The sequence below is a fragment of the Plectropomus leopardus genome, chromosome 12, assembly GCF_026936395.1.
Source record: "Plectropomus leopardus strain MGB_pleo_1.0 chromosome 12, ASM2693639v1, whole genome shotgun sequence".
In the NCBI taxonomy this organism is placed as follows: Eukaryota; Metazoa; Chordata; class Actinopteri; order Perciformes; family Serranidae; genus Plectropomus; species Plectropomus leopardus.
In genome coordinates, this window is record NC_142187.1 from 35,369,600 (window position 1) to 35,389,791 (window position 20,192).

General features: G+C 38.5%; 1 protein-coding gene and 1 pseudogene across 4 annotated transcripts; one reads left to right on the forward strand and one right to left on the reverse strand.

Annotated features, from left to right (window-relative positions):
* The first annotated feature begins 1,487 nt into the window (after window positions 1-1,487).
* On the forward strand, window positions 1,488-8,839 carry LOC148188149 (immunoglobulin lambda-1 light chain-like). 3 transcript variants are annotated; one of them, XM_088085965.1, is made up of 6 exons: window positions 1,488-1,637; window positions 1,730-2,044; window positions 3,767-3,823; window positions 5,785-6,093; window positions 6,228-6,302; window positions 7,517-8,839. In XM_088085965.1, the coding sequence occupies exons 1-6, from the start codon at window positions 1,595-1,597 to the stop codon at window positions 7,663-7,665; spliced, it is 948 nt and encodes a 315-aa protein (XP_087942091.1). In that variant the 5' UTR covers window positions 1,488-1,594; the 3' UTR covers window positions 7,666-8,839. The 3 variants fall into 3 exon arrangements, with proteins under 3 accessions (XP_087942091.1, XP_087942090.1, XP_087942092.1); XM_088085964.1 differs by having other exon boundaries at window positions 1,730-2,039; window positions 3,756-3,823; XM_088085966.1 differs by having other exon boundaries at window positions 1,730-2,039; window positions 3,768-3,823.
* A 2,063-nt stretch (window positions 8,840-10,902) lies between these two features.
* Window positions 10,903-14,374, reverse strand: LOC148188150 (uncharacterized; annotated as a pseudogene). Its single transcript, XR_015778238.1, has 3 exons — window positions 13,974-14,374; window positions 11,706-12,013; window positions 10,903-11,574 (listed from the first exon to the last, which is right to left on the reverse strand). The product of XR_015778238.1 is annotated as an uncharacterized LOC148188150 (transcript).
* Window positions 14,375-20,192: the final 5,818 nt, after the last annotated feature.

Sequence of the window (20,192 nt, forward strand, 5' to 3'; positions counted from 1 at the left end):
AATAAAAAAGGTAATAAAGCTACATAAGAAAATGTGATAAAATAAATGAAATGAAAAAAAAAGTTATGTCCCTTCTGCCACACACGATGCCTCCATCATCTTAATAAAACTTGATAAAAACATTAATTAATATTTGTTGCCATCATATTTTTTTGCGTTTTGAAATGACATATTCAAAATCTGGTACATTGCACCGTAACGTGGTCCGTGCTGAATTTCTGGAATTTCATTGCCATCCTGCATTTCCCACATCAACTCCCTGCAGACTGAGCGACCGCTGCCCAGCTACATCAACAGTAAGTAGAGTTAGTCTCATTTTTATTTTAGTCTGTGTATATTTTTCGTGTTGGCCACTGTGTCATGACATTCAGTCATTGATAAAAGTGTTTTTTTCATAACTGATTTTCACCTAAATGGTTCTGGGTAGAGCCTCCGCCCTTCAGGATGAACCCTTTTGGTAACTTTATTTGTTAGAGTGTAGATGTCACAGTGTGGTTTTTATCAGCAGAATAAGAGCGCCATCATGTTGTCATGGCAACCACCATCAGCATCATGTGGATCCTCCTCCACTTCCTGTGACTGACCACAGGGTGGCGCTCTTTCTCTGTGGTGTTTAATGTCCACAGCAGCAGCAAACACAGAAATCCACCATGTGATAAAGATTAGTTTGAAATCTGTCACACAGCCGCGTTTGGAAGAGCTCATTTATTGGTGTGACGCAGATTAAAGAGCGTTCAGACACGTGATTACACACTTTTGTGTGCTGATGCAACTACAACAGGATGTCATTCTTCCAACAGTTTTTCAAGCTGAAAATGATCAAACTGTTCAGAGTTATAGCGCACAGAACAGACGTCCGTCAAGTGATATGAAATGTATCATAAGTCTGCTTTGCTTTCACAGTTAGAGTCCGTTTAAAGAACATTTGAGAAAACATTTTCTGAAAACATGAGACAAAGAAGCTGCTGTTTGTATTTTTATTTGGAATTATCAGAAAATTCTAAGTGAGATAGTACTTTTACAAGAATCGAGCCGTATTGCTGTAGAAAAAAAGAGTTTTTATTATTTTTAAATTAAAAATAGTTTCAGTTAAAATACTCAGATTGTACACCAGCTTCAAGCTGTTTAAATATTTAATTAAGTCAAGGATATACAAAAATTAGATACAATTTTTTACAATATACAAAAACTTTAATAGCACACATCTCCATAATTTCCACTGAAGACAGTTCAACATTTCCCAGGTGTAAATATTGAATTATAGCGGCTGAATTCCATTTAGCTGTTTCAGTGTCAGGGTCCTGGTATTGTTCCAGTCACCTCACTGTCTCACCATCATGTTTTACTGGGATACTTGAACACAACAGAGCCGTCATTCTTATTGTTATTAGTTACACTTGTGCTTTTTCTTCTGTGACAAGTAAAAATGTCTGCGTGTTGTAACACAGCCGCCTCGTCTGTGCGCCGCTGCAGGGGCTGATGGGAGGTGTGAGGAGCCGTCTGGTCTGATGTCACAGCTCGTCCTTGTTTGGTCTCAGCTGCATCAGAGCGTCACTTCTCCCCAGCTTCACCAGAGGAAACAGCGCTGCACACAATGCTTCTCCTCCCAGCTGCTGCTCTGTGCTGTCTGTGTTCAGGTGAGTGTTTCCAGCCAATCAGGAGCCCACAAACTCCACCTGTAACAAACACTGTCACGCTCACCTTCAGCTACCTGTCTGCTTCTCTGCAGCGCTGGTTGCCGTGGCAGCGGCTCAGCTGGTTCAGGAGGATTTAACATTGACCAGGAGAGTTGGTGAAAGCGTCTCCTTCAGCTGTCAGCACACTGACCAGTGTGATGACTCTTATGTATACTGGTACCAGAAGAGAGACAACGAAACATTCACACTGATTATTTATATTAGAAGAGATAATGGTAGAATAGGTAAAGGTTACAATCATCCTCAGGAAGCTGATTTCTCAGCTGTGAATAAACAGAAGGGCTGGGAGCTGAAGATCCAGACAGTTAAACTCAGTCATTCAGCCACCTACTACTGCTCCTGTTTGAAGGATGATCCCCACAGTGAGAAAAGCTGCGTGCAGCCTGTACAAAAACCAACAGATGAGCAGATGTCAAACAGTGTTTGTGACAAGAAGAGAGCAGTAAACCACAGCCCAGCTTCACATATTTCACCTCCATCTCAGCCAGAGTCACAGACTCACTGAACTGAGGGACTGATTTTATTTACAGCTGTCAGGATTTATTCAACATTATACTGATTCATATTTGATCAGATATTCCAGCAGGTTTATTGTTGTTCCACACAGAGAGACAAACTAACAACACAGAGGAACAACGAAGAAACAAAATTAAAAGATACCAGTTGTTATTATTATTATTAACAACAACAATAATAATGATAATAATTTCTCAATTTATTGTTACGATTACTGTTGCATCAAATTAATAATCAGCCACTAATAAATGGTATAAAACTATAAAGATGTATTTTTTGAAAACAAGCTCCTCATCAAAAACAAACATTTAAACAAAATGGTGAAAATGATTTTAAAAAAAGTGTTAGCATGTTGATAAAAATGAATATCCTCTGCTTTGACCTGCTGCAGGAATAAAGTCCATTCCTCCTCACAGTGCTGATCTGCTCTGGATGCAAATACTTCCTGTGTCTCCTTCACAATAACAGCTTTCTACACACATTTCTTCCATCACATCAGTGAACAGATTTCAGCAGATAATTTAACTTCAGTAAATGATTCATCAGTTCTTGCACTGATGACAATCCCCCTCAACAGATACTTAGTGAATGTGTTCAGAGTGAATCCAGGTTTTTCTCTGTGAGCAGTGGGACCTTTGACTCAGTCTTTCCATCCAACCAAAACTTTGACCCACAACAGGAGAACTGTTGGCCTGATTTCTTTCACATCTACAGTGGATGTTTATGGTCCCCAGAGGATGAGCCCTAAGACTGATTCAGTTCGAAGATGCCTTTCGACTGCTGATCAACAGAGAAGTGTCTCATGACCACTTGTGACACAATATTGATATACAAGATAGTAAAAGGTTAGAAAACAAAGTATAATTACATCAAAGTCAAACCCTATATACATCCATCCAAACACTGACATCACTTTGGATCAATAGTTATATTTCAGCTAACAACAAACCTTTTCAAACAGTAACGTTCATTTGATCTTTAATATTACTGACCTTCAGTTCACCAAAAATATCTGAGTGTTAAGCCACAAACAGTTTACAGTATTTCAGTATTTTAGTATTACAGTATTCAGCAGTTGAGTTGTTCAGAGTTTGTGAACAGTAACTCTGGTCTCACGTGTTGGACTGATTTCAAAAGTTGGAGGATCTTTCGCCTTCAAATTAAAACAAGACGACAGAACAACAGACACACTGGCTGTGTGGACGAACGTCCTGTCATCAGACGCACATCCGTCATAAATCAAAGTGATGGACGAATTAAAGATGGGAGCTGATGATGATGATGATGATGATGATGATGATGATGATGATGATGATGATGATAAAAACGTATTAAAGTCAGAGGGATTCATCCTCTGAGGAGCATGAACATGTGAACCACGATCCTCAGAGACACTCTGCTAGTGTGTCTAAAAAGGACATAAAAGCAGAGACAGCCGTGTTCATATGAACATGAGAGAAACACGTCATGGAGCTGAAATATGATCCTGCTTCAGAATTTGGACTCGTTGGCCTCAGCTGACACTTTCAGCAGCACTCAGGTTTTTGTATTACTCTCTCTCACTGTGGGGTACTTGATCTTTGGCTCTGGAACTAAACTGTTTGTAACAGGTAAGAACAAACATTTATCTGCCTTCAGTTGTTTCAGTGAACAAATAGAAAATGTGTTTTAAAGAGTTTCTGCTGCTTCAGGTTTTACGTTAGTTTTTCATCATTAGTAGAGAATTCTTGCAGCCGTTCAGCTGTTGTTGCATAAAAAGCTTCATAATTCATGAAAAGATGTTTAAATCTCGAGTTATTCTGTATTTCTGCAGCAGATTTCGCTGATTAATAAGGAAAAAATATGATTATTGGTATTTGAGAATTTGATCTTCTTAGCAAAGTAGCATCGTCTCTTTTGTATCAAGAAAATAAATCACATTAAACATAATTTAATATAAACAGGTTTAAGTTTTGTCAACAGCGTATGATTGGAAATGCATAGAAAATTAATCCAAATATTTTTAATGTAATTAACCCGTTAATAAATGTATTTATGTTGTTGCTACAAATGTCTTTTAATATTTATATATGAAGGCACAAAAGCACTGAATATGATATTATAATAAACAGAATTTATGCAAACTAATTAATATATTTAGATATGTGACACAGGATGCATAATGGCAAATTCACATTAATGTATCTAAATATATTTTAAATATGAATATAAATACTTTATTTCACGTAACACAATTTAAACATCACATTTTAAATAAGTCACAGTAACATTTTCGAAAAAAAAACTGTGGTGTTAAATATTACAAAGCCGATGCTGCACACACTGTAATTCTAAAAAGATTAAAGATATTAGTCTTAACATTTATTATATTGTCAAGTTTAATTCACATTTGATGGATCATAAATTATTGTAATTGTGCATCAAAATCAAAATTGCTCTGACAGAAGTTTTGAAGGTGTTGATATGTTTCATGAAAATAAAGTATTTAGTAATAAATACATGCCTTATATGTGACTGAACTAATTAAACCCAAACATAGAAAACCTTTTGTCTCGTCAATAAGGGAAAGTTTTTGTAATTTTATTATATGAGATTATATTAAAGTACTTCAATAGTGAATGTGAAATAGAAGTGAATGGACTTTATACACTGAAATCAATAACTGTGAGATACTTTTCCCCCAGAAAACGGGACATTTTTATGTCACATTATATGAAATCATATTAGGTCAAATGTTTTGTGAATTTCTCCTCAGGATCAATAAGTTGTACTTTTTGATAACATATAAAATAGACGGCTTTATTATCACAATTATACAACAGTTTGTAATGTAATGAAAAGCATCAAAAAATCCGTTGATGTATTTAAAGGATTCAGTTACAGTAAGATATGCAATGGTAAATATGTTATACATGTTGTAATCGTTAAAATGAAAATGAAGAGAAATTTACTTTATGTATTTTAACCCTAATATGAAAACACTATTTCCCATGATGTCCGAAAGCAAATTTCCTGAATCCTTAAATGTTATCGTATTAATTTATATTAGGAATAAAATGAACATAAATTGTAGTGAGTGGATTTTCTAAATTGAAATACAAATTGTCATCTATATATTGATGGATAAATGTTCTTTATTTTGGTGTCATGCACACAAAGTGGCCAAACCTGATGGATTTACAGACAGCAAAGTACAGCTGCAGCCGTCCAACATTTCATGACTTTTTTATTTCAAACAGCTCGGCCTTCGACTAAATATTCTGCCTTCTCTCCTGAACTTGGAAAAAAATCTGCAACAAAAAAGGTTGAAGGACAACTGCAGTTTTTCAAGAAATCAACAAATAATCAGGACAGTAAAAACCAGGAAACTCACTGTCAGTTCCAGCGAGCTCACAGATGCAGCACAGAGCTGTGAGCTGCTGCTGACTCTGTTAATCATTATAATAATAAAAACAACAATAATAACAGATTTGATTTGTAACGCACTTTACATTTGGGACACATCTCAAAGTGCTGCAGGATAAAAGATGACTGTGTGTCTGTGCTGCTTGTTGCTGCTGTCAAACTTCAGATGAGCCGGTGGTGAGGCCCGTGGTGAGCGTGTACCCAGCAGCATCCAGAGTCCACCTGGAGGGGAGCAGCTCCCTGCTGTGTCTGGCCTCAGCCATGTTTCCTCCTCTGGTCCGCTTCTCCTGGAAAAGACGAAAGGAGGGCGGAGCCGAGGAGGAGCTGCGTCCTGCTGTGGGAGAGCAGCTGGAGCTCAGAGAGTCGAGACGCAGCGCCTCCGTCCTGCTGATCCGTCAGCAGGAGAGCGGCACGTATAAATACCGCTGCTCCGTCCATCACGAGGCGGACACAGTGAAGGCCCACACAGAACAAGGTAATGAAGCCGGGCGACTGCGTTCAGCAGAGATTCAGCTTCATGTGGAGACGCTGCTGTCAAAGAGAGCAGAGGAGCAGAGGACTGACATTTCTCACTGACTCTCCAAACATTTCACTGCTTTTCTCTTTCAGAGCTTCCAGCTGCAGCAGCCTCCTGTCCTCCAGAGAGACAGCCAGCAGACCTGCCAGCTCTGCAGCCAGCTGACCGTAAGATCACCTGCTGCCTCTCCTTCACTGCCAATCTGTCCTTTTTCACTGCAACATTTAACCCTTTGGACCTGCAGACACATCACTGTTCTTATGTTGCCGTCAGACGCCTTACACAATCATTCAAACCTTTGAAACCTGAGGATGTTGGTTTAAATCTTTCGACTAAACAGGCACAGAGCAACTCTGTGAGAGATAATAATAATAATAATCATAATACATTTTAATTATAGAGGGCTTTTCACAATGATGCTTTACAGAGACAAACACACACTGCAAAGATAGAAGAAGAAACAGAAATCATTAGAAGTAGTTACCTTTTTTAAAAAAATAGGGATAAATGTCTGCAAAACTACATTTCTAATTATTACTTACCATTTTATCTACACACATATTGTTTTAATAACTTTTTATTACTATTAATAAACTTTTTTTTATTTTCCTTCTACTTTCTGCTAAATTTCAGGTAATTTTCTTGTAACATGTAACTTTATCCTGCGTTTTCAAAAGAAATCAAGCGAACTTGCTGAGAAATCAAAGGGTTAAACTCACTGTCCTGGCTCCAGAGGACCTCCAGGGGCCCTGACCTGTTGGATTTAACAAGGGTCCATGAGCTTTTAATGTAATTATAGCCGACCCCTGTCTTACACATGTATCTAAGACTATAAAACCTCTGCACACGGGTTAAATCTCTTTTGGCTAAAAGTCACTGAGCAACTCAGTAAGAGATCCCAAAACACTGCAAGAAATTAGGAAAACGTGACAAAAAAGGACCTGAAAATTAGTTTTTAAAAAGAGAGAGATGGATGGGGAGAGAGAAATCATTAGAGGTAATAAAAAATAGATTAAAACTTCTAGAAAACTCTAGCTTTTTTCTTTTTTTAACCATTTCTGTTTACATTTTTTGTGCTAAATTTCAGGTAATTTTCTTGTAACTTCTAACTTCTGCCTGTGTTTTTACAAAGAAATCGAGCCAATCTCCTCAGGTTTCAAAGAGTTAAACTGGCTGTCCTGGCTCTAGAGATAAAATCTTGCCGACTTGTTTGATTTAATTAGGACCTCAGAGCTTTCATTCAAAATGTAGCCGACCCCTGTCCTCACGGAGAGCTGGTTGTCCCGTCTGGAAAAGTCCAAGTTATACTGATGTAAGTGTGTGTGTGTGTGTGTGTGTGTGTGTGTGTGTGTGTGTGTGTGTGTGTGTGTGTGTGTCTCAGTGTCCCTCCGGTCTCAGTGCAGGGTGAAGCTGCTGTGTGTGCTGTACACGGTGCTGACAGTGAAGAGTCTGGTGTACTGCTGTGGACTCTCTCTGCTGTTGATCCTCAGAAACAAGGGACCGTCCACCAACTGCACACATGCTGACTGACTGTTTCCTGCTCGTCTTTTCTCTCCATCACATCTCATCAATTCATCTCATCGATCACTTTGATCAGTATTCACAAATGTCAGTTATGATCTGTTGTGGTTGGTTGTAAAATGTATCTCTGTGTGCAAGTTAGGTATCGTCATCGTTAACATTTACGTACATATACACAAATATATGTTTGCAGTTATGGTTAAATTCCTTTATTTTTTAGTTATTTGTAGTTTATTTCCACATTTGACGGTCACTTTTATGATAATATAAATGAATCTGAATCATTGGCTGTCTGGTTGATATTTTATTCTTTGTCGTATTTCTTCTCTTCTTGTTTTTTTTAATCCATTATGCAGAGTGTGGCAGGTTTGTCAGATTCTTTCAGTATAATATTCTCAATAAACTAAATTAAAAAAACAATCAAAGTGTCTGTTTTATGAACGTCTTTGTTTTTATGGATTTCAGTTTGGCTTCTTAGCAAATGATCAGAAACACAATCAGCTTCATCGGCCGTGTGTGTTAACACCTGCAAGTCATTTGACTTTGGTTGTTAGTCGCTCTGAATGTACTTTCACACAGCGCAGAGGAGAAATGTACAGGAAGATATGAATATAAAAACACAGATCAGTAAATATACACACAGCTGTTAACTACATCTCAGTAGGTTTGGATGATCCGGCAGCTTTGGTGCTGAGCTGTTTTATAATTTACAGTTTACTCTGAAATCATGTATGAAAAATGCATTTATTTTCAAAACGAAAGAAAATGAACAGATGAATTGCATTTGTGTTGATGTGTTAAAAATGTATGTGCAGTGTGATCTTGAGGTAAACCAACATGGACGCTCTAGTTCTTCCTCACAAACAGATACAGATAAGTTTGTTATTTTTGAGGGGGTGAAACAACAAGATGACTTGTTTGTCTCTGCGGTTTCTGACGCTGCCATCGATGATAACAGATGCACGACTTATTTTTGGAAATGTTGCGGTCGAGGAGTCAGTGCTTGAAATCATCACATGGTGATATCAGCACTTTGAGAGTGGAAACTTAAAACTTCTCTGAAATTATATTTTTGACAGAGAAATTTATGAGAAGGTGGAAGATTTCCAAACACTATTTAAGATTTTTTGTTTCTTAACTTGCAAAAACAATTTCACATGATAAATTAACAATAAGACAAAAAGGCAACAACAATAAAATGAATGAATTATAATCATAGTATGTATAATGTATGATACTACATGTCATTACACACAATAGGAGTTTGTGGTTAATTAATAAATAGTTATGGCTGAAGGGGAATTACATGACAACCATGTCAAATACATTTGTATAAAAAACACATTAATTTGCTCTGTTGTTAAAATTAGCCGAATTTAGATTTTTTTCATCTGTCTTTTCTGTTAATATAATAATAATAATAATGAAAGTAACAGTAATAATGTTGTTGTTGCTGTTATCATTTTACATCATTGGAAGCTGGACTGTAAGTGTTCTCAAAAACAGACTGAAGTAGTTTGATGAAGCTGCATCAGGTTTTCGTCTCTTTGCCTAAATATTTGCGTCTGTGTGATCCAGGATCTGTTGACCTGATTTCTTGGTGTGCTGTGATTGTGAAGCTGCTCCTGTTTTGAAGCGTAGTTCAGTTTTTATTCCCATGTGAACGCCGTAGTGAGCGACTGAAGTTCCTGTAAAGATTCGTGAAGCAGAGTGGATGGTTGTAACCGTCACTGTGTTTTTACTGTGAGAAAAGCTGCAGAGCAGAAACCCACACAGCCCGGCTGCTGCAGGAGAGGAAGCGTCGATTCGCTGTCAACAGGCTTTTAGGAAACCTAATAACCACCGAGAGCAGATTCCTATCAGCTGCTGTACACGCTCATCAGCCTCTGTAGCTGTTTGTCTGGAAGCCTTTTTTCCACTGAGTCCTCCACACACAACTGAACTGAGCCCAGAGAGCAACGATTAACATCTTTATGCTCACGTCTGTGGAGTTTATTTACGGGGATCTGAGCCGTCAAAGGTGCACTTTACACTTGGTGTCGATGAGCGCCAACAAGTCCTAATTTAAGCAATATTACACTCGAGGGTGTTCTTTAACTTCATATGACAGTGATGCAGTTAGCGCCGAAATCTGCAAGCATTACTGAGGTGCTCAAATGACGTTAAAGCACACCCCGAGTGTTATACTGTGACTAGAAAACTATTAACAACAAAATAAAAATGTATAGTCAAAATGTATTCATGTTTTGGAACAATTAGCTCTCAAAATTAAAACTTCTTTGGGGGGAGTGTATTCTTCGTTTCCATGGAAATACAGAGTCTCATTAATTAGTGGAAAACAATCAGTCACGTTAGTAGAATCCTACATGAAATGAATCCGAGTTTACTACTCCAGCAAATAGGATGAACTTTAGTAACGACATGCAGACACGTTTCCTCGTCCCTGTTGAGTCCGCTGGCCAACTTGTGCAGATACTTTCTAGAGATCCTGGGGTTTCCCAGACTGCATAAATACACCAAATGTTACGATTAAGATATTTGCTGAAAACAATATTTTCCACAATTCTGGCATTTTTGCAAAGTAGTGGAGTAAAGTTTTCAGTGATGAAGAAGGCATGCTGTCATGCAGATCTGAGTACTGTCTAAATGTCTCGTTGATCATTCAGGTTACTTGGTTGGAGCTACTCGACATGACAAACAGCTGCTTTGTCAGCGCCCTCCAAAACAACACATCTGTGTTTTCTGATCTGATGTCTGTTAAACTATCTCCTTGGATGACCGTGGTGATACAAACACATTCTGGTTAAGGTTCAGCAACTCAAAGTGCTTTTTGATCAAATAGTCCGATTAGTGAGGAACTCCAGGAGCTAAACTCAGGAAGGGAATCAGCATTTTCCCAGCACAAACAACTGTGAAATATCAACATTTTCAAAGCAGAAGCTGTGCCGTGATGTTATCATTTATACAGCAAATGATTATTGATGCATGTTGACAACATGCTGAATATTGAGTCAGTTTTCCTGTTTGTTGTATTGCGGCAAACTAAGAGAGGTCGGCCAAACAAACACAGACAGGCAACTCACAGAAAGCGAGTGAAAACTAAAATCAGCTCTGATGTTCAACTTCAGCAAAATGCGTCGAGCGACTAACAACCAGAGTCAATAGCTTGTAGGTGTCAACACACGCAGCCCATGAAGCTGATTCTGTTTCTAATTTTTAATATCCATAAAAGATGTTTATAAAACAGACACTTTAATTTTTCAGTTTATTGAAAATTTTACACTGAAAGAATTTGACAAACCTGCCACACTCTGCATAATGGTTCAAAGAGAAAAACAAGGAGAGAAGAAATACTACAAACAATAAAATATCTACCAGACAGCCAATGATTCAGATTCATTTATATTATCATCAAAGTCACAATTTAAAGAGGAAATAAACTACAGTATCAAAAATGACTTTGCATAGGATTTGCTCTTCATAACTGTAAATATGTATATTTGTGTATATGTACGTAAATGTTAACGATGACGATACCTAACTTGCACACAGAGATACATTTTACAACCAACCACAACAGATCATAACTGACATTTGTGAATACTGATCAAAGTGATCTATGAGATGAATTGATGAGATGTGATGGAGAGAAAAGGCGAGCAGGAAACAGTCAGTCAGCATGTGTGCAGTTGGTGGACGGTCCCTTGTTTCTGAGGATCAACAGCAGAGAGAGTCCACAGCAGTACACCAGACTCTTCACTGTCAGCACCGTGTACAGCACACACAGCAGCTTCACTTGGTACTGAGACGGGACAGGAGAGACGGCGGGTGGAAGTGATGGTGGAGGTGCTGTTGAAGCTGCTGGTGGAGGTGATGTTGAAGCTGCTGGTGGAGGTGATGTTGGAAAAGTAGAAACCTCTGAAAGAGAAAAGTGAAATGTTTGGAGAGTCAGTGAGAAATGTCAGTCCTCTGCTCCTCTGCTCTCTTTGACAGCAGCGTCTCCACATGAAGCTGAATCTCTGCTGAACGCAGTCGCCCGGCTTCATTACCTTGTTCTGTGTGGGCCTTCACTGTGTCCGCCTCGTGATGGACGGAGCAGCGGTATTTATACGTGCTGCTCTCCTGCTGACGGATCAGCAGGACGGAGGCGCTGCGTCTCGACTCTCTGAGCTCCAGCTGCTCTCCCACAGCAGGACGCAGCTCCTCCTCGGCTCCGCCCTCCTTTCGTCTTTTCCAGGAGAAGCGGACCAGAGGAGGAAACATGGCTGAGGCCAGACACAGCAGGGAGCTGCTCCCTCCAGGTGGACTCTGGATGCTGCTGGGTACACGCTCACCACGGGCCTCACCACCGGCTCATCTGAAGTTTGACAGCAGCAACAAGCAGCACAGACACACAGTCATCTTTTATCCTGCAGCACTTTGAGATGTGTCCCAAATGTAAAGTGCGTTACAAATCAAATCTGTTATTATTGTTGTTTTTATTATTATAATTATTAACAGAGTCAGCAGCAGCTCACAGCTCTGTGCTGCATCTGTGAGCTCGCTGGAACTGACAGTGAGTTTCCTGGTTTTTACTGTCCTGATTATTTGTTGATTTCTTGAAAAACTGCAGTTGTCCTTCAACCTTTTTTGTTGCAGATTTTTTTCCAAGTTCAGGAGAGAAGGCAGAATATTTAGTCGAAGGCCGAGCTGTTTGAAATAAAAAAGTCATGAAATGTTGGACGGCTGCAGCTGTACTTTGCTGTCTGTAAATCCATCAGGTTTGGCCACTTTGTGTGCATGACACCAAAATAAAGAACATTTATCCATCAATATATAGATGACAATTTGTATTTCAATTTAGAAAATCCACTCACTACAATTTATGTTCATTTTTATTCCTAATATAAATTAATACGATAACATTTAAGGATTTAGGAAATTTGCTCGGACATCATGGGAAATAGTGTTTTCATATTAGGGTTAAAATACATAAAGTAAATTTCTCTTAATTTTCATTTTAACGATTACAACATGTATAACATATTTACCATTGCATATCTTACTGTAACTGAATCCTTTAAATACATCAACGGATTTTTTGATGCTTTTCATTACATTACAAACTGTTGTATAATTGTGATAATAAAGCCGTCTATTTTATATGTTATCAAAAAGTACAACTTATTGATCCTGAGGAGAAATTCACAAAACATTTGACCTAATATGATTTCATATAATGTGACATAAAAATGTCCCGTTTTCTGGGGGAAAAGTATCTCACAGTTATTGATTTCAGTGTATAAAGTCCATTCACTTCTATTTCACATTCACTATTGAAGTACTTTAATATAATCTCATATAATAAAATTACAAAAACTTTCCCTTATTGACGAGACAAAAGGTTTTCTATGTTTGGGTTTAATTAGTTCAGTCACATATAAGGCATGTTTTTATAACTAAATACTTTATTTTCATGAAACATATCAACACCTTCAAAACTTCTGTCAGAGCAATTTTGATTTTGATGCACAATTACAATAATTTATGATCCATCAAATGTGAATTAAACTTGACAATATAATAAATGTTAAGACTAATATCTTTAATCTTTTTAGAATTACAGTGTGTGCAGCATCGGCTTTGTAATATTTAACACCACAGTTTTTTTTTCGAAAATGTTACTGTGACTTATTTAAAATGTGATGTTTAAATTGTGTTACGTAAAATAAAGTATTTATATTCATATTTAAAATATATTTAGATACATTAATGTGAATTTGCCATTATGCATCCTGTGTCACATATCTAAATATATTAATTAGTTTGCATAAATTCTGTTTATTATAATATCATATTCAGTGCTTTTGTGCCTTCATATATAAATATTAAAAGACATTTGTAGCAACAACATAAATACATTTATTAACGGGTTAATTACATTAAAAATATTTGGATTAATTTTCTATGCATTTCCAATCATACGCTGTTGACAAAACTTAAACCTGTTTATATTAAATTATGTTTAATGTGATTTATTTTCTTGATACAAAAGAGACGATGCTACTTTGCTAAGAAGATCAAATTCTCAAATACCAATAATCATATTTTTTCCTTATTAATCAGCGAAATCTGCTGCAGAAATACAGAATAACTCGAGATTTAAACATCTTTTCATGAATTATGAAGCTTTTTATGCAACAACAGCTGAACGGCTGCAAGAATTCTCTACTAATGATGAAAAACTAACGTAAAACCTGAAGCAGCAGAAACTCTTTAAAACACATTTTCTATTTGTTCACTGAAACAACTGAAGGCAGATAAATGTTTGTTCTTACCTGTTACAAACAGTTTAGTTCCAGAGCCAAAGATCAAGTAGTACCCCACAGTGAGAGAGAGTAATACAAAAACCTGAGTGCTGCTGAAAGTGTCAGCTGAGGCCAACGAGTCCAAATTCTGAAGCAGGATCATATTTCAGCTCCATGACGTGTTTCTCTCATGTTCATATGAACACGGCTGTCTCTGCTTTTATGTCCTTTTTAGACACACTAGCAGAGTGTCTCTGAGGATCGTTGGTTCACACGTTCATGCTCCTCAGAGGATGAATCCCTCTGACTTTAATAAGTTTTTATCATCATCATCATCATCATCATCATCAGCTCCCATTTTTAAATCGTCCATCACTTTGATTTATGACGGATGTGCGTCTGATGACAGGACGTTCGTCCACACAGCCAGTGTGTCTGTTGCTCTGTCGTCTTATTTTGAAGGAGAAGGTCCTCACTTCCTCCTCCGGGTGTCAACGTTTACAACACTTTACAACTCCCATGAGAGGATGAACGTGAACTTGACGCCACAAAAGAGACAAAACACCATGAGAGTAAATCTTGAGAGCAACAATCAGGCAGGATAAACTGTATATATAAATAAATATATATAAATGTGTTTATGCCAACAGTGGTGTAAAGGAACTAAGTACATTTACTAGTATTGTCACCCACTTCAGTGCGACTTTGAGGTACTTGTTCTTTACCTGTGTATTACTATTTTCTGCTACTTTGTACTTCTACTACAATACATCTCAGAGGGAAATATTGTACTTTTTACTCCACTAACTTATGTGACAACTGACCAATTACTTCACAGACAGCATCAGCCGAGAGCGAGGCCGGACAGAACTGGTAACGCTGTTATTATTCGCCGCCGGACGGTGGGACAGCCCCTGCCGCGGCAGCATGATACGTGGACTGGCAGCATCACCTGAGGATGCGGCCGTGCGCCTGTCCTGTGAGCGTGAAACGCCACAGAGCGGCGTCAGGTTGAAACGCTGCCGGTAACGACGTGATATAAGGAGCGCGAGGACGCCTGTACCGTCGGTGCTGGCAGGTGTGATTGCTGACGTCACTGTAGCAGCGTCCTGGAGCGGAAACAGCAGACGCAGAAGAAACCAAGAGCGTAACGTGTCAAGTCAATTTTATTTCGAAACCCATTTTCACAAATCAATTTTACAGCGTACAACATCCCTCTGTCCTTAGACCCTCACATCCACTGAGGAAAAACTTCCAAAAAACCAGACAACCCTCTAATGTGTCGCAGAAGTCCACTGCAAAGCTGCAGTCTGTGATAAGTTGGACGAGAAGGTGTTGGACTCAGTTCAAACAGTTTCAGACACAGGTCAAAGGAGGACAGAGGTCTCTAGTTTGTGTTTGTCAAGTTTCATGAGGCTGTGAGGTTTGTTTCAGAGAAACGGTCTCGCTGCAATCAAACGGTTGCTATAGAGACCAGCATCATCACATGTGAGTAAAACTGGACTCACTGAATCCACAAGAGACTCAACATTTAGACTTCAGTCCATTTCCAACACTGTTTATGGAGCAAAGTATTTAGAAATATTCAAAAATAAAACATCTGCGCTGAAGGATTTTGACCCAAACTGTTTGAGACGGTCAGAAAGTGGACACGTTTGTAAAGAGGACACTCGTTAGTCCCCACAGAACATGTTTTCATTCACATATCTGAGGTCAAAGGTCAAAGGGACCCCTGTGAAAATGGACATGGACCAAAATTCAGTCTAACTTCAGAGCGTTTTAACCCTTCCTGAGAAGCTAACATGAGCTGCTGGTACCTCTGACTCCTCAGGTCTCCTGGTTTCACATGAGACGCCCGACAAGACCAATAATAATCACAGTAATAACAATAATAATAATAATAATAATAATAATAATAATAATAATAATAATAACCACTGTGAGGAGGGATGGACTTTATTCGTGCAGCAGGTCAAAGCAGAGGATTTTAATCTTTATCAAAATACTGAAGCTTGTTTTTGTTTTGATCATTTTCACCATTTTGGTTTTAATATCTGCTTTTATTAAAGACTTCTTTGTGGTTTAATACCATTTATTTGTGGCCTATTATCAATTTAATGTGATTAAACTAACAATAAATAATTGATTATTATTATTATTATTTCTTTTGTTGGTATCTTTTTAATTTTGTTTCTTCGTTGTTCCTCCGTGTTGTTAGTTTGTCTCTCTGTGTGGAACAACAATAAACCTGCTGGAATATCTGATCAAATATGAATCAGTATAATGTTGAATAAATCCTGACAGCTGTAAATAAAATCAGTCCCTCAGTTCAGTGAGTCTGTGACTCTGGCTGAGATGGAGGTGAAATATGTGAAGCTGGGCTGTGGTTTACTGCTCTCTTCTTGTCACAAACACTGTTTGACATCTGCTCAGCTGTTGGTTTTTGTACAGGCTGCACGCAGCTTTTCTCACTGTGGGGATCATCCTTCAAACAGGAGCAGTAGTAGGTGGCTGAATGACTGAGTTTAACTGTCTGGATCTTCAGCTCCCAGCCCTTCTGTTTATTCACAGCTGAGAAATCAGCTTCCTGAGGATGATTGTAACCTTTACCTATTCTACCATTATTTCTTCTAATATCAAGAATCCGTGTGAATGTTTCGTTGTCTCTCTTCTGGTACCAGAGTACATCAGAATAATCACACCGGTCAGTGTGCTGACAGCTGAAGGAGACGCTTTCACCAACTCTCCTGGTCAATGTTAAATCCTCCTGAACCAGCTGAGCCGCTGCCACGGCAACCAGCGCTGCAGAGAAGCAGACAGGTAGCTGAAGGTGAGCGTGACAGTGTTTGTTACAGGTGGAGTTTGTGGGCTCCTGATTGGCTGGAAACACTCACCTGAACACAGACAGCACAGAGCAGCAGCTGGGAGGAGAAGCATTGTGTGCAGCGCTGTTTCCTCTGGTGAAGCTGGGGAGAAGTGACGCTCTGATGCAGCTGAGACCAAACAAGGACGAGCTGTGACATCAGACCAGACGGCTCCTCACACCTCCCATCAGCCCCTGCAGCGGCGAGGCGGCTGCTGCTGATCCAGAGCAGGAGGTGGAGCTTTTTCTATGTTATCTTCAAGAAAACAAAGTGAAGCTAATTTGATGGTTGACGTCATTTTTCATGTAAAAACATTTCAATGTTCCAGTTTCACAAACCTTTCCGTAAAATAATGTCGGTAATTGTAATATATCAGTAAAAATGTCTGGGTTAACCCTTTGAAACCTGGGCAAACTGGCTCCATTTCTTTAAAAAAAAAAAAAAAAAACACAGGAAAAGGCATCGAGCAACTTCACACCTTACATACTGGATCAAAATAAGTTTTGTTGTCACCACTCACAAGCATCAAACCCCCCGGACCTGAGAAAATCACTTTGATTTTTTTTCAAAACATGGAAAAATGCAATGAGCAACATGGCGAGAAAAGTCGCACAAATTCAAAAGAATTAGTAAAAAGTGACAAAAAAACTGACTTAAAGAATTAGCTGTGAGGAGATAATTAGATTTGATGCAAAAAAAGGGAAAAATATTTTTTAAAAACTATATAAATATTTCATATAATTATAGAATTAAAGTAAATTATTTTAGCAAATATAAAAACTATTTTTTTAGAAATGTTTCAAGTCATTTCTTATTTCTTGTTTGTTATTATTATTATTTCATTGTTATTTTTATTATTATGGGGTAATTTTCTCGTAACATTTTACTAATTTCTCGCTAATTTTGAAGCCATGTCTTGTTGGTCATTGCTTAATGGCTTCATTTCCAACACTGTTTATGGAGCAAAGTATTTAGAAATATTCAAAATAAAACATCTGCGCTGAAGGATTTTGACCCAAACTGTTTGAGACGGTCAGAAAGTGGACACGTTTGTAAAGAGGACACTCGTTAGTCCCCACAGAACATGTTTTCATTCACATATCTGAGGTCAAAGGTCAAAGGGACCCCTGTGAAAATGGACATGGACCAAAATTCAGTCTAACTTCAGAGCGTTTTTAACCCCTTCCTGAGAAGCTAACATGAGCTGCTGGTACCTCTGACTCCTCAGGTCTCCTGGTTTCACATGAGACGCCCGACAAGACCAATAATAATCACAGCAATAACAATAATAATAATAATAATAATAATAATAATAATAATAATAACCACTGTGAGGAGGGATGGACTTTATTCGTGCAGCAGGTCAAAGCAGAGGATTTTAATCTTTATCAAAATACTGAAGCTTGTTTTTGTTTTGATCATTTTCACCATTTTGGTTTTAATATCTGCTTTTATTAAAGACTTCTTTGTGGTTTAATACCATTTATTTGTGGCCTATTATCAATTTCATGTGATTAAAATAACAATAAATAATTGATTATTATTAGGCAAGGCAAGTTTATTTGTATAGCACATTTCAGCAACAAGGCAATTCAAGGTGCTTCACACAGAACATTGAAATACAACAACAGGGGGAAAGGAAACACATTTAAAACATTATAAAAGAAGCATGTAAAAGGTGATTAAAAACAGCAAGTAGGAAAACAACAGATAAAACCCAAAAATAGTTGCAGTGCAGTTTCGAAGTAAAATATAAAATTTAAAAAGTAAAAAGCCTTTTAGTCAAAGGCAGCAGTGAACAGGTGAGTCTTTAACCTTGACTTAAAAGGACTCAGACTCTCAGCAGACCTGATATTTTCTGAGTTTGTTCCAGATATACGGAGCATAGAAACTGAAGCTGATTCTCCATGTTTAGGTCTGACTTTTGGAGCACAGAGCAGACCTGCACCAGATGACCTGAGTGGTCTTGATGGTTCATACTGGACTAGAAGGTCTTTGATGTATTTTGGGCCTAAACCATTCAGTGCTTTATATGCTAGCAAGAGAATTTTAAAGTCTATTCTCTGAGAGACAGGGAGCCAGTGTAGAGACCTCAGAACTGGAGGGATGTGGTCCGCTCTCTTGGTCTTAGTCAGGACTCGAGCAGCAGCGTTCTGGATCAGCTGCGATTGTCTGATTGACTTTTTAGGCAGACCAGAGAAGATACTGTTACAGTAGTCAACTCGACTAAAGATAAAGATAAAGATATTATTATTTCTTTTGTTGGTATCTTTTTAATTTTGTTTCTTCGTTGTTCCTCTGTGTTGTTAGTTTGTCTCTCTGTGTGGAACAACAATAAACCTGCTGGAATATCTGATCAAATATGAATCAGTATAATGTTGAATAAATCCTGACAGCAGTAAATAAAATCAGTCCCTCAGTTCAGTGAGTCTGTGACTCTGGCTGAGATGGAGGTGAAATATGTGAAGCTGGGCTGTGGTTTACTGCTCTCTTCTTGTCACAAACACTGTTTGACATCTGCTCATCTGTTGGTTTTTGTACAGGCTGCACGCAGCTTTTCTCACTGTGGGGATCAACCTTCCAACAGGAGCAGTAGTAGGTGGCTGAATGACTGAGTTTAACTGTCTGGATCTTCAGCTCCCAGCCCTTCTGTTTATTCACAGCTGAGAAATCAGCTTCCTGAGGATGATTGTAACCTTTACCTATTTTACCATTATCTCTGTCAATATAAATAATCCGTGTGAATGTTTCGATGTCTCTCTTCTGGTACCAGAATACAGCAGAGTAATCACACCGGTCAGTGTGCTGACAGCTGAAGGAGACGCTTTCACCAACTCTCCTGGTCAATGTTAAATCCTCCTGAACCAGCTGAGCCGCTGCCACGGCAACCAGCGCTGCAGAGAAGCAGACAGGTAGCTGAAGGTGAGCGTGACAGTGTTTGTTACAGGTGGAGTTTGTGGGCTCCTGATTGGCTGGAAACACTCACCTGAACACAGACAGCACAGAGCAGCAGCTGGGAGGAGAAGCATTGTGTGCAGCGCTGTTTCCTCTGGTGAAGCTGGGGAGAAGTGACGCTCTGATGCAGCTGAGACCAAACAAGGACGAGCTGTGACATCAGACCAGACGGCTCCTCACACCTCCCATCAGCCCCTGCAGCGGCGAGGCGGCTGCTGCTGATCCAGAGCAGGAGGTGGAGCTTTTTCTATGTTATCTTCAAGAAAACAAAGTGAAGCTAATTTGATGGTTGACGTCATTTTTTTTTCCGTAAAATAATGTCGGTAATTGTAATATATCAGTAATAATGTTTGGGTTAACCCTTTGAAACCTGGGCAAACTGGCTCCATTTCTTTAAATAAAAAAAAAAAAAAACACAGGAAAAGGCATC

Coding starts and splice junctions, on each gene's coding strand:
- LOC148188149 (XM_088085964.1), top strand. CDS start 1,595: ATGCTTCTCCTCCCAGCTGCTGCTCTGTGCTGTCTGTGTTCAG. Junction 2,040..3,755: donor GCCACCTACTACTGCTCCTG/TTTGAAGGATGA, acceptor CAGCACTCAGGT/TTTTGTATTACTCTCTCTCA. Junction 6,303..7,516: donor AGCTCTGCAGCCAGCTGACC/GTAAGATCACCT, acceptor TGTGTGTCTCAG/TGTCCCTCCGGTCTCAGTGC.